This window comes from Channa argus, chromosome 4 (genome assembly GCF_033026475.1).
Source record: "Channa argus isolate prfri chromosome 4, Channa argus male v1.0, whole genome shotgun sequence".
Taxonomy (NCBI): Eukaryota; Metazoa; Chordata; class Actinopteri; order Anabantiformes; family Channidae; genus Channa; species Channa argus.
In genome coordinates this window covers 29,988,814-30,003,294 of record NC_090200.1, presented here as the reverse complement: position 1 = coordinate 30,003,294, position 14,481 = coordinate 29,988,814, and the positions used below count along the sequence as shown (strand labels likewise).

At 39.3% G+C, this 14,481-nt stretch overlaps 1 protein-coding gene across 1 annotated transcript; it reads right to left on the bottom strand.

The window, feature by feature from the left end:
• Positions 1-388: 388 nt before the first annotated feature.
• On the bottom strand, positions 389-4,159 carry LOC137125769 (spexin prohormone 2-like). Its single transcript, XM_067501744.1, has 5 exons — positions 3,983-4,159; positions 3,261-3,335; positions 3,130-3,178; positions 2,002-2,079; positions 389-1,490 (listed from the first exon to the last, which is right to left on the bottom strand). Exons 1-5 carry the CDS (start codon positions 3,983-3,985, stop codon positions 1,399-1,401), a joined length of 297 nt encoding a protein of 98 aa, XP_067357845.1. The 5' UTR covers positions 3,986-4,159; the 3' UTR covers positions 389-1,398.
• Between the last annotated feature and the right edge of the window lie 10,322 nt (positions 4,160-14,481).

The following is a 14,481-nucleotide window of genomic DNA, read 5'->3' as shown; positions in this document are numbered from 1 at the left end:
CCCTTCTGGTTCCTCTTCAGTCTGCACCCAGTCACTATGGGCAGATCTAGTTGCATCATGTGACTCTCCTTCCATGAAGTGAAGCATGAGGAGCCTATAATCTGTATGTTCTAAGCTGTTATTTGATTGCTTCTGCTGCGTTAATGCTGGAAGGAAGGAAGTTTGACCTACATTACTTCATCACTAGCAATAAAATATAGTTTTGGGGATCTCACCCTATGTTTAATATATAATATATACTGCAGAGCAACTGTAACAGAACTTACAGCCATCAGAACAAAAAAGTACAACATTGTTTGAAGTGTGAATACTGTGGTAAAGTAAATTTAAAGTACCTTCAACCACGAATTGAATGCAGATTTACTTTTTTGTGGCTCCTGTGGTAATTTTTAGCAAGGTGGGAACACATGAAATGATAGAAAGCTCAGATTTATACTAACATTACTGTGCTCCTCATTTCTTCTAATTTTGTGTGAATCTCATACTACACTGTTTAAGATCTCCAAATTAAATCAATCACAAAGCAAAGGCAACCTCAGCAAACAGACCAGATTACAATACGTGGTGGAGTAGTTAGTGCTGCTGGCTCACAGTTAGCCGGATCCACTTCAAATCCACCTTCAGCCTCACTAAATAGATGAAATCCACTCAATCTCAAGTTTTGATAGTTGACTTTCTTTTTTCATTTAAAGTTTTACACAGGTGTATAAATAGTATAATTTAGGTATGTTTTAATATTTCTAATAGAAGAAAGATGTATATAGTATGATAATGTTGTTAATTAATGTGTCCAATAAGTTGACCCAACATATTAGCTTAGTGATCAATGCTCACATTATATTTTAACCAGATTTATTGTGAATATCGGTGTGTTCCCCAGTGTCGCCCATTCCTCCTGCAGAATCAAACAGTGCTCAGGTTTTTTTTTCTACTGCTGCCCTCTGGTGGCCAATGACAGCAGACTGAAAGATGTATGACATGTGGCTGCTCATATAGCGCTTTTAACCAAAGGGCTTTACAATGTTGCTTCTCATTCACCCATTTACACACACACACACACACACACACACACACACACACGCAGATCTTCCATATAATCAGAGCTTTGTGTCTTTTTCTACTGCTTTATGTACAGCAAGCTGAAATCTGTACAAACAGTAAAAAAAAAAAAAAAAAAAAACACACCAGGGAAAACAACAATTCACAGAGGAAACTTCATGTAGTTGAACAAGTTGAGCTGTCATGATGAGTTGCACCACTTGTGTCTCCACCTGCCACGTAACATTTACAAGAAACCAGACTCTGCTGTTATATTGTCTGAATACTGAGATGTTCAAACACATTCCCTGTGACTTGTAGGTTTGGTCCCTGCGTGCAGATGGTTCGATTCAGCATGTCTCATCTCTGTTGAAGGTAGTGGATGAGGACATTCTCTGAGCTCACGATGTGACTGGGTTTACTGAACTCGAGCAGCTGCAGCCTTTGAATGCCTGCACGTGCACGCACACACGCACGCACATACGCACACATACACATACACACACACAGAGAGGTCCCATGTAAAAATCAAAACACAAACCTTATATAATTACTTTACATGATTAGATGAAAGTGAAAAAAAAAAGATTGTGATGTTTGCTGCTCAAGCAGCTGTAAAACTGTGATTTCTCAGGTTTGGACAATCACTTGGTCAATCACATATTTTACTTTAGTAACAAATAGAAAAGAGAAAGTTCCAAATTACCAGCAGAAAAGAAAGAGCTGCTTGATTGGATGGAGAGAATTTAAACTTGCAATGACAGAAGAAACAAGAAAAAAGTTTGTAACTACAATTGTAATATAAAAGCTAAATGCCAAGGAGGACCCCAGTTTGATGCTGCTGTTATTCTCTGTTCTCTGTTATACAATTCAAGTCTTTCCTGTGAATTACTTTAATTTTTTAAATCATGAAAAAAAGTTTAGTTTGAAAAAATGAGATTTAAGGAAAACGTGGTACTGTACCTCTGAGGACTGCATACCAGCCCTGCAGACCCTGCTTCAGCATGCTGTCACCATCCTCGGACACAAACCTCCTGCCGTCTGAAGAGCACACCAGGAAAAAACAGGCTCGTACATACAGTGTTGTGAAGTTTCTGCTCCTTTCTGACAGATTTCATACCAACACATGATTCTGAGGGGACAAAGACATATTATTCTGCTGCTTCTATGAGTCCCACTGGCCAGATGATGGGGATCTATTAGTCTGTATTGTCTGCACATTTTGTGTGACCATTTTTCATAAAACATGGTACAATAACTGCCCATGTTGCTTCAAGACAATAACGTTGTGAAGAATCAGTGTGAGGAGACTGTGATAATCAGTTCTTTGATAGCTAGAGCAGTGATCCAGCAGAAGAGAACAGATGAAATACAACCAGGAGTGAAAGCAACATTATGTATTAATTAAGAAGCACACAACAGTTTCAGCCAACAATCAAAAAACATCTCCTGATGCTGGTGGCTTCCAAAATACTCTCCATTGTGTGTGTCTGAAGGACTAAACCTGCTGCACCTTAATTGTACTTGTCATTGTACTAATGTTAAAAATGTGTCCTGATCACTAACAGGGAAAATCTGGGAACAGAATCTGGGCAGAAATTTCAAAGCTTAAGCTGAGCTTCGATGAAGGGCTGAAGCATCCATCCATACAACACCTGTTCTATAGTAGGTCACAGGGTGCTGGAGCCCATCTCAGCTGTCTAAGTCTGCAAACCCCTGCACAGGTCCCCACTTTATCACAGGATTGACCAGTCTAGCTCTGTGGACTGTGGGGGACTTCTTGGAGGAAATTCACACAAGTACGGAACAACATGAAGGTTAAATCCCCTGAGCAAAGCTATTCTGCTGAAGACCAGGAGATGGAATCAAGAGCTCCAGTTAAAGCTGGTGAGAGGAATTGAATTTCACCAATTTAAAGAAAGTTCAACTGAACAAAAGCTCAGTGTATTCGATGAAAGAATACATGCTCAGCTGGTGCAACTGACTATAGAGATCCTCAGATATGTTTAGATCATACTCAGAGGTCTGACTGTATACAAAGGGTTAAGGATCATAGTGACTGCAGAGAGTCTCCTTTGTTGTTTAACTTACGTTTGCCCTTTAAGTACATCATGGACTGAGGACCCCAGTGGATGTTCAGCTGAGGAGAGAGAGAGACATAAACAGGTTTGGTCAGAGTGTGTGTTAGTGGAAACCAGCTATAAGCTGCTGGTCACTTTTACCTTGTGTGTGTGACAAGACTCCACCAGTAAAGAGACAACTAGGCTGCACGTCCAGACAGCTGTGGCCTTTATTATCTGGAATGGGAACAAGGAAACCATGCACATCACACATCACATCTCCTGAAATATTTCATACAGTTGGTCCTTATTTTAATTTATTATAATCCCAATATCATAAATTTAGGTGGAAAACATAATAAAAACATTGTCAGCATCACAGACAACCACCTCCAAATTGAACAGAAAAAGAATCAGAGCCTGTCATCAACAAAAACTGAACATAAAAAGTATTTATTGCCAGGCTGTTATCTTAGACTACTGTTAAGAGAAATGTGTAGATCGAAGACCTGCTAAAAATTTATCAGCTGTGATGTGACTAAAACCTACAACTCTAATAATAGCAAAAACAGTGATCTACTAATGAACATGTTAATGCAGTTATTAGCTATAATTAGCTATAGTTTTTACTTTATATAGATTTATATAGATTAGCTATAATTTCTGGTTTATGTTTAAAAATAAATGAATAAAAAACAAATACAAATAACAGCTATTTTTACACAAATGAAAAAACAAATCAACTGAATACTTTTCAAACGTAGATTATAAATTATAAAACACTCCACTAAAAATAAGACACATCTGCACTGAGACAGTTTACAGAAGAAAAATAAAAACCACAATAGACTGAGAACTGGAAAGATGCACTTGTTCCTGCTTACCATATCTGCTGCAGAGAGAGCAGGCTGTCCAGTCACAGCATGTGTGTGTTTCAGAGCAATGTTCCGGGCGGCTTTTATCTCCCACCAGCGGCAGCTGTAGCACTAACAGGTTCGATCCTACTCCCCATGCAGCCTGGCAGGGCTCCTGTTTACTAGAGGCTCCAAAACAGCACAAAAACACAGGCTGACGTCACGGCCGTGATCTGCAGTGAGGAACATCAATAGTAAGGTCCTGCTGTGTGTGAGCTTTGTGTGACGACAGAGGTATTTAATGTTGCTGCTGTTTTTATTTCTATTCGAGTTTTCCTAGAATCAGGAAATGACTATCTATAAAAGCTCTTAGAGCTGAACATTAGTGATTATCCACAGCCTTCATCATCCATCCTCATATCCTGAAATACTGTACAAAAATTTATGCTGTCTGTATGAAACTAAACATTGGACTGGCCACAGTGAAGATGACAATTAAGATCTTAAAGTTAGATTTGACACAGTTGCAGTAAATTTAGGGAGCGTTTGGAACCACAGAAAGCACTTTGCCTGGTTGGTAACCCAGACAGAAGTTAGCACATCAGTGTCAGTTACAGCAGAAACAACAACTTTATTGTGGGAGCAGTGTCTTTCTTCATGCAGCTTTGATTTAGATTACAGTAACAGGCTATACACAGGTACAATTACATTTAGTTTGGATTTTAATGGTTGTTTAGTGTCTTGTTATTATGAGTTTTTTTTGTTTCAGGGACACACAAAGGTTGTCATTCTCTATGTTTTAGCTTTGAGCCATCCTTTTGCCCAATGACAGCTAGGATTATCTCCAGCACCCCTGCGACCCTTAACAAATATGGGATTTAGATAATGAATGAATGGATATTTTTCAGGTGAAAAGCAGGGCTCCCCTGACCCTTGGGCAGTACTACTGAACTAAAAATACTCAGTATAGGAGATAAAAGTGTTTATTTCTTTTAATTTCGATGATTATATCTGACTAATGAAAAATTCAGTATCTCAGAAAATTTGAATATTACAAAGAAAAGATTTTTAGAAATCTTGGCCAACTGAAAAGTATGAACATGAAAAGCATGAGCATGTACAGCACTCAATACTTAGTTGGGCTCCTTTTGCCTGAAGTACTGCAGCAATGGGGCGTGCCATGGAGTTGATCAGTCTGTGGCACTGCTCAGGTGTTATGAGAGCCCAGGTTGCTCTGATAGTGGTCTTCAGCTCTTCTGCATTGTTGGGTCTGACATATCGCATCTTCCTCTTCACAATGCCCCATAGATTTTCTATGGGGTTAGGGTCAGGCAAGTTTGCTGGCCAATCAAGGACAGGGATACCATGATCCTTAAACCAGGTACTTGATTTGGCACTGTGTGCAGGTGCCAAGTCCTGTTGGAAAATGAAATCTGCATCTCCATAAAGTTGGTCAGCATGAACTGCTCTAAAACCTCCTGGTATACAGCTGCGTTGACCTTGGACGTCAGAAAACACAGTGGAGCAACACCAGCAGATGACATGGCACCCAAACCATCACTGACTGTGGAAACTTTACACTGGACCTTAAGCAACATGGATTCTGTGCCTTTCCTCTCTTCCTCCAGACTCTGGGCCCCTGATTTCCTAAGGTAATGCAAATTTACTTTCATCACAGAACATCACTTTGGACCACGCAGCAGCAGTCCAGTCCTTTTTGTCTTTAGCAGAGGCGAGACGCTTCTGACGCTGTCTGTTGTTCAAGATTGGCTTGACACAAGGAATGCGACAGCAGAAACCCATGTCTTGCATACGTCTGTGCGTAGTGGTTCTGGAAACATTGACTCCAGCTGCAGTCCACTCTTTGTGAATCTCCCCCACATTTTTGAATTCGTTTCACAATTCTCTCCAGGGTGCAGTTGCTTTGTACACTTTTTTCTAACACATCTTTTTCTTCCCTTCGCCTCTCTATTAATGTGCTTGGACACAGAGCTGTGTGAACAGCGAGGCTCTTTTGCAATGACCTTTTGTGTCTTGCCCTCCTTGTGCAAGGTGTCAATGGTCGTCCTTTGGACAACTGTCAAATCAGCAGTCTTCCCCATAATTGTGTAGCCTACAGAACTAGACTGAGAGACCATTTAAAGGCCTTTGCAGGTGTTTTGAGTTAATTAGCTGATTAGAGTGTGGAAAAATCCTTTCTTTGTATTGGTCTTAAATAATATTCAAATTTTCTGAGATTCTGAATTTGGGGTTTTCATTAGTTGTCAGTTATAATCATCAAAATTAAAAGAAATAAACACTTGAAATATATCAGTCTGTGTGGAATGAATGTATACATTATACAAGTTTCACTTCTTGAATGGAATTAGTGAAATAAATCAACTTTGTGAAGATATTCTAATTATTTGACCAGCACCTGTATATACATACATACACGTGTGTAAATGGTAAATGGTCGGCACTTATATAGCGCTTTTCTACCTATTGGCACTCAAAGCGCTTTACACTGCTTCTACACTGCAACAAGAGGTTCTAGGAAGAAAACCACCAATGTTTGCTCTGTTCTGAAGTGTTTATCTGATCAGATTCAGATTCATGCAATGTTTCACAGAAAATATGGTCAATGACAGTTGTACTGTGAAAGGATCCAACTTTTTTTTAAAGGTAGGAACTAAAGGAACTGTTTAATGTTCTGCAATGGCATGAATCCAGCTACTCTGCATTCCACTTGCCAAAGGTAAAACACCCCAAAACAAGCAGGAAGTGAAGAGCACTGCAATAAAATAGTTGTAACCAATCGTAACTGACAAGTCACATAAACTAGAAATTTTAGTTTGGTTGCTGAAAATCATGTTAGTGTCCAAATATATTTTGAGCCACCAAAAATGAAGACAAATCATTTTCGTTTCTAGAAATATCATCCAAATCTTTGAGAGTCTAAACTTTAAATCTTTGGTGGTGTCACAGCCATAAATAAATATGGACCTGAATGTACTTACTTTTAAAGGAAAGTCAGGAAGTAGAGTCATTAAAAGAAAGGTTTTAAAAAATTCCATTTGGACCAGTTAATAGGAAATAGACCAATAAACAAAACAATAGATCATTCCAACTGGTCAAGGCAGATGGCCGCCCAACCCTGAGCCTGGTTGTGGTGGAGGTTTCTTTCATTAAAAGTTTTTCCTCTCCACTGTTGCCTAGGGCTTGCTCAAGGGGGATTTGTTGGTTTTTTTTCTATATCTTTATAGTCTTTATTATGTAAAGTGCCTTGAGATTACTTTGTTGTGAACTGGCACTGTATAAATAAAGTTAATTTGAATTGAAATCTGCTCTAAAGAATAGATGTTATAAATATTTATTTTATTGTGGAACCCATTCAGTCTTCTAAATAAATTACTTATAATGCCACTAATAAAATAAATAAATAATAAATAAAAATAAATAATATATTTAAAACCCCACAATAAGGAAACATATAGCAATTGGAACAAAACCGAATACAAAGAAATACATACACTAATAAGTTACACATTTGTAAAATTAATTTCAAATCAAATATTATTAGATTTATTTTAACAAACAATAGTTACTTAGTATTATATAACAGTATTATATACTCACATTGCTGCAAAGACATACAGAAAATAAAAAAAATCTAATAGGTCATATAAAATGAATACACCTCTTACATCAACTTTGTACATATTGTTCAGTAACATCAAACCAATAATAACTGGTAAATTTATTCCACACCAATATGAACCTAAAGACCAAAATACCAAACCAAAAGCAAACCCCTCTAAATAAACTGATAAAAGTTTACCTTGTTTACCTTGTAAACTACCTCCAGAGCTGGAGGTAGTTTAACTTTTGTTTCACAGCCTGTTTCACGACACAAATAAAATACTGTAGTAATGTGTATGAACCTTTCCATAGACCACTGATTCAGACATCATATGTCAGAATCAAATCTATTTATCTATATACTAGCTTTCATAAAACCAGGTGGAGCTATGTGCAACCAAGTGAACATTGTAATTCTGTTCTGTCAGTCTGTGTTGTATTTGAAAATAGCCTTGACAATTAGAGTCAGACAGTGTCCAAACTCATCCAGGACCATGTGCTCAGCCTGGGCTTTGCTCTGGCCCTTCCTCTCTGCTTCTTTAGCCTTAACCATGAGACAGCTACACACAGCCTTCAGCACAGTAGGGGTTATCAGTGATACCATCCACCTGAACAGAAATAGACATGTTAACAAGCATATTACCCAGTGTTAACACCACAATATACATACAGAGAAGCACAAAAAGTCCTTTATTTTTTCTGTAGACGGAAAACATTTGGCTTTGACATCTGCAGCAGAGGGAGGAAGGCCTGGACACCAGACCCATAAGCTGGTATAATAAGGTGACGTGGTCACACAAGATATAATACGATGATGCAAAGAACACTTAATACTTATAATATTTATATATTACTTATAAGAATGTTTTTTCAGAAAGATTACAAAAAGTCTGATTAAAATAAATATAAGTTTATGTTGGCTGGAAATCAAAATCTTTTCTAATAAATGTGCTGTCAAATTTGTACTTAGTTCAAACTGTTCACCTCGGAAGAGGTTTTACACTCCCCTCTAGAAGTATTGAAACAGTGAGGCCAATTGTTTTATTTTTGCTGTAGACTAAAATATTTGGGTTGACATCAAAAGATGAATATGAGAAAAGTAGGTAGGAAATTCCAGGCTGGAATTAGCCAAAAAGTGACAGTGACAAAATGAACTCAGAAGTTCAACATTCAACAGCAGAAATATTTTGCCTGCCAACTTGTGCCAGTCCCAAATCTGGATAAATGCAGAGGGTTGTATCAGGAAGGGCATCCGACTTAAAACACATGCCAAATTAAACATGCAAATCGTGACAAGTCGGTGCTGTTGACCTACAGGGTACTGGTGGAATTTGGACTACTGCTGGTCGTAGATGAAGAAGGAGAGGAGGAAGGTGTGTTCGTAGGCAGAGAGAGAAGAGGAAAGCTAAGAATGTAGGACTTACAGTAGGGACTTTGAACTATTATAGGGAAGGCTAGAGAGTTGATTGACATGATGCAGAAAAGGAAGGTAGACATACTGTGTGTCCAGGAAACCAGGTGGAAAGGTAGCAAGGCTAGAAGCTTAGGAGCAGGGTTCAAGTTGTTCTACCATGGGTCAGATAGGAAGAGAAATGGAGTAGGAGTTATATTGAAAGAGGATTTTGTGAGGAAGGTTCTAGAGGTGAAAAGAGTATCAGACAGGTTGATGAGTCTGAAGCTGGAAATTTAAGGGGTGATGTTCAATGTTGTGAGTGGTTATGCCCCAAAGGTAGAATGTGAGTTAGAAGAGAAGGAGAAATTCTGGAGTGAGTTAGATGAAGTGATGCAGAGCATCTCCAGATGTGAGAGAGTTGTCATTGGTGCAGATTTCAATGGACATGTACAGTAGGTGAAGGGAACAGGGGTGATGAGAATGGGATGGGCAGATTTGGTCTTCAGGACAGGAACGCAGAGGAACAGATGGTGGTACACTTTGCAAAGAGGATGGAAATGGCTGTAGTGAACAATTTCTTCCAGAAGAGGCAGGAACATAGTGTGACATATAAGAGCGGAGGTAGAAGCATACAGGTGGGCTACATCTTATGTAGACGTTGTAATCTGAAAGAGATTAGTGACTGTAAAGTATTGGTAGGGGAGAGCGTAGCCAGACCACACAGGATGGTGGTGTGTAAAATGACGCTGGTGGTGAGGAAGATGAACAGGACAAAGGCAGAGCAGAGGATGAAGTGGTGGAAGTTGAAAAAAGAAGAATGTCGTGTAGTTTTTAGGGAGGAGCTGAGACAGACTCTGGGTGGTTTGGAGGTGCTTCCAGATGACTGGACCACTACAGCTAATTTGATCAGGGAGACAGGTAGGAGGGTACTCGGTGTGTCATCTGGAAAGAGGAAAGCGGACAAGGAGACTTGGTGGTGGAACGAGGAAGTTCAGGAGTGTATACAGAGAAAGAGGTTAGCTAAGAAGAAGTGGGACACTGAGAGAACTAAAGAGATTATACAGGAGTACAGGGAGATGCAGCGTAAGGTGAAGGTAGAGGTGGCAAAGGCCAAACAAAGAGCTTATGAGGACTTGTATGCTAGGTTGGACACTAAAGAGGGAGAGATGGATTTGTACAGATTGGCCAGACAAAGAGATAGAGATGGGAAGGATGTGCAGCAGGTTAGGATGGAAATGTATTGACAGGTGGGAAGATGGAAGGAGAACTTTGAAGAGTTGATGAATGAGGAAAATGAAAGGGAACGAATAGTAGAAGAGGTGACTGGTGTGGAGCACGAAGTAGCAAAGATTAGTAAGAGTGAAGTGAGGAGGACTTGAAGAGGATGAAGAGTGGAAAGGCAGTTGGTCCTTATGACATATCTGTGGAGGTATGGTGTCTAGGAGAGGTGGCAGTAGAGTTTCTGACTGGTTTGTTTAACAAAATCTTGGAAAGTGAGAGGATGCCAGAGTACTGGTGCCAATTTTTAAGAACGAGGGAGATGTGCAGAGCTGTGGCAACTACAGAGGAATAAAGCTGATGAGCCACACAATGAAGTTGTGGGAAAGAGTACTGAAATCTAGGCTAAGGGTAGTGGGGAACATTTGTGAGCAGCAATATGGTTTCATGCTTAGAAAGAGTACAACAGATGCAGTATTTGCTGATGGAGAACTATAGGGAGGGTCATAGGGAGTCTTTATAGATTTAGATAAAGCGTATGACAGGGTGCCAAGACAGGAGCTGTGGTATTATATGAGGAAGTCTGGAGTGGCAGAGAAGTATTTCAGAGTGGTGCAGGACATGTATGAGAGCTGTAAGACCATGGTAAGGTGTGCTGTAGGTGTGACAGAGGAGTTCAAGGTGGAGGTGGGTCTGCATCAAGGATCGGCTCTGAGCCCCTTCTTGTTTGCTCTGGTGATGGACAGACTGACAGATGAGGTTAGACAGGAATCTCCATGGACTATGATGTTTGCAGATGACATTGTGATTTGTAGTGAGAGTAGGGAGCAGGTGGAGGAAAATCTAGAGAGGTGGAGGTCTGCTTTGGAAAACAGAGGAATGAAGTTTAGCCGCAGTAAGACAGAATACATGTGTGTCAATGAGAGGGACCCAGGTGGAACGGTGAGGTTACAGGGAGCAGAGGTGAAGAAGGTGCAGGACTTTAAGTACTTAGGGTCAATGGTTCCGAGCAACGGAGAGTGTGGAAAAGAGGTGAAGAGGCGAGTGCAGGCAGGTTGGAGAAAAGTGTCAGGTGTGTTGTGTGATAAATAAGTATCAGCAGGAATGAAAGGAAAGGTGTTCAAGACGGTGGGGACACCAGCAATGTTGTTCAGCTTAGAGACAGTGGCACTAAAGAAAAGACAGGAAGCAGAGCTGGAGGTAGCAGATGTGTCGGAGATAAAGTCAGAGAGGCCAGATTGAGGTGGTTTGGACATGTTCAGAGGAGAAACTGTGAATATACCAGTAGAAGGTTGGAGCTGCCAGGCAGGAGGTCTAGAGGAAGACCAAAGAGGAGATTTATGGAACAGTGGACAACACAAACTTTCAAGGTCTACAGAGGAACATAGAGGTAAAGAGAAGAGGATGCAGAGGACAGGGTTAGATGGAGGCACATGATTCGCTGCGGCGACCCCTGAAAGGGAGCAGCCGAAAGGAAAAGAAGAAGAAGAAAATATTGATCTTTTGTCTCATATTCATTTTTTGATGTCAAACCTGAATGTTTTCAGTCTACAGCAAAAATAAAGTTATTGGCCTCACTGTCCCATACTGGGAATAGAACAATAGTGCAAAACTATTCCTTTATTTTTTTGTGAGAGCCATTGTTTCAGTCTATGGCAATTGGCTCATCTGCATAAACATGTGTTCCCTTAGCATTATGACTGTAAGGTAAACTGTCTAACTACAGCAGCAACAGAGCTGTAGTATGTTGTACCAAGTCAAACTTTACTAACTCACTTGTCCTTGCCAGTCTTCTCTCTGGGGCCTTTTTCAGAGTTGGTATCATAGTTTCTACAGCCAATACATTTACAGTTGGAACTACACACGATGTTGGCCTGTATGTAAACACAACAGTACAACACACTCATCTCTGGACTTCCACTGCGCACCTCTAAAGAAATGTAGTTAGTCAAATTTCACTATTAACTGATTAAATGAAGAAAATATGTGTTACAAAAGGGTGTAAAATTATAGAAGTAAATAAAACATAATTGCAGCAAATAACACCTGGTCACATTATCCAGAGATATGAATATGTAACATAAATTACAATGATGGATAAATAGTTTGAAAATCTGCTTATATGCTTTCATATGAATCAATTTCGGACAGGCAAACTGTTCCAATTGCCATACTAATTACTGATGCCTTTTAAGGTGTTTTTTTTACATGGACAATTAAAGAAGAAAATGTGAATAAATAAATAAAGAACAGTGGAAGTCCTGGATGGAGAGGCTGGACAACACAAACTTTCAAGGTCTACAGAGGAACATAGAGGTAAAATAACTTAACAGGCAAAGTTAGTGTAGTTTCTGTAGATGTCCACTTATTGTTGCAGGTGTCAGTCATAAATATAACACATTGTTAAAATAATCTTGAGAAACATGAGACTGACTCTTTGTAACTGGATCTTAAGACTTTAGCAAAGCCTGCAGACGGCTTTCATTTTGTTGATCACATTTAGAACACCTTCGAACCAAAAAATTTTTTCACCTCTGCCGACCTGTTCAATCAACTTGAGGTTAACGCCATATTGGGTGCGGTATTCAAGAAGTTTACCAAGTATGAGTACAAGTACACAAGGATAGTATCCCACGTTAGTTGAGATGTATCTGTATATGGACACATCTAGCCATTAATGGGAAGTACACCCATTATGTATGGTGTAAGATTAGATTTCTTTCTTCTCTTAGTACAATATTTTTTTCTCTTACAAAACAGACCCAGCATCTATCAGCTAATTGAAAACGTGCAGCATAAAGCCAACATCCTTTTAAAGTCTAAATGGGGCTCAACTTTTCCTCCAGTGCCAATTCTTACACTGTGTTTGCCAATTAAATGCAAAAAGTTACAAAATACTCAAACACAGGCTCTTTCTATATTTATATTCCATTTCTATAACATCTGAGTAAATCGGTGTGTGTGTATGAGAACCTCATAGCATTTGCAGTAGTTCTTTAGGCAGCCAGAGCGTTTGCAGTTGCAACCTTTGTTGTGCCAACCTTTGACTTCTCCTGACTTCCCACCAGCAATTTTAGGTCTGAAGGCATCTGGGTTTCGACCTAAACAAGACTACATAATGACAATACCAGTAAAGATTAGAATCATTTTATTGTTAATATAACTGAAACAGCAATACTTAGTATATGCATGTAGCTAGCCAGATGGAAAACAGTTTTAAAAACAAACTTATAAAAGCATTACAATATAATGTAACATAAAACTAACAAAGTAAATATAAAAACAAAGTAATGTAAAAATGACAACAAAGGCAAGGTCTATGTTAATACATAAAACCAGTAGACCCTTTTTCACACTTTAACATTTCTCAACTGGAAGAAGCTGAGAACATGCTTGTTAAATATTGGACCCCCACCAGACCCAGTTCTCATGACTATCTGAAATATACAGGATATAAGTGGCATCATGGGACAGTGGTGAGAACCACTGCTAACAAAGAAGAACATAAGGCTTCTCCAAATTCAGCTTTAACACCCAGATGATCCTCAAACCGGTTATGAGAATCCTCTCTGGACTGATGAGTCAAATGGTAAACTGGAAGACAGGGGTCCTGTTACCCCTGGTGTAAACCAAATGCAGTTCTGGCGGTTTAACCTTCTGAAATGGTGGGAAAATTTTGTTGTGTTTTTCCATTGTTGTTGTACAGGTACATTTTATACCAGTTATAGCTATGCTATGTAGCTCTAGAAATGCAAACCTATTCCAAATTACTGGTGATATGTGGCATCAGATGTAAATGTATGGTATCTGTGGGGACTACTGTAACTAATCATACATTCTATGGGGAACCTCGAAACAACTTCTGGGCAATGCCGCAGTGAATCCCTGATGGCCGAAAATGTTACATTAAAATTTGATAAATCGGAGAAGAGCAGTGCTTTCTTTTTAAATTTTGATATTTTGTGGCCTCTCTTTACCCCCATTTCCTCATATTCTAGATACCTGACCCTACAAAAACCTTTACTACTACATGTCTGTGTTTTCCTTGTTTTGAACCTTTCTTAAGCTTGACAGTCAGGGGGACAGTTGTGCTTGTTATGTGGTAGCTATAGATTAGTCTCTACAAAATTAACTTAAATCAATACACTGTTCTCAAAAGCAAAAAAATAAAAGTGTGTCTGACACAGCAGAGAGTAAGAAAGACCATCAGTGTTTCCCAGTAACAGTGCTGCTGAATCAGATATACTAATAGTGTGACACTTATCACCCTTGCTGAAACACTAATTAGGCACAATCA

Bases quoted from the DNA above. Each gene is read 5' to 3' on its own strand.
- LOC137125769 (XM_067501744.1), bottom strand. The intron at 3,179-3,260 runs GTAAAAGTGACC...CTCTCTCCTCAG, and splicing joins AGTCTTGTCACACACACAAG to CTGAACATCCACTGGGGTCC. The intron at 1,491-2,001 runs GTACAGTACCAC...GTGCACGTGCAG, and splicing joins CTGGTATGCAGTCCTCAGAG to GCATTCAAAGGCTGCAGCTG.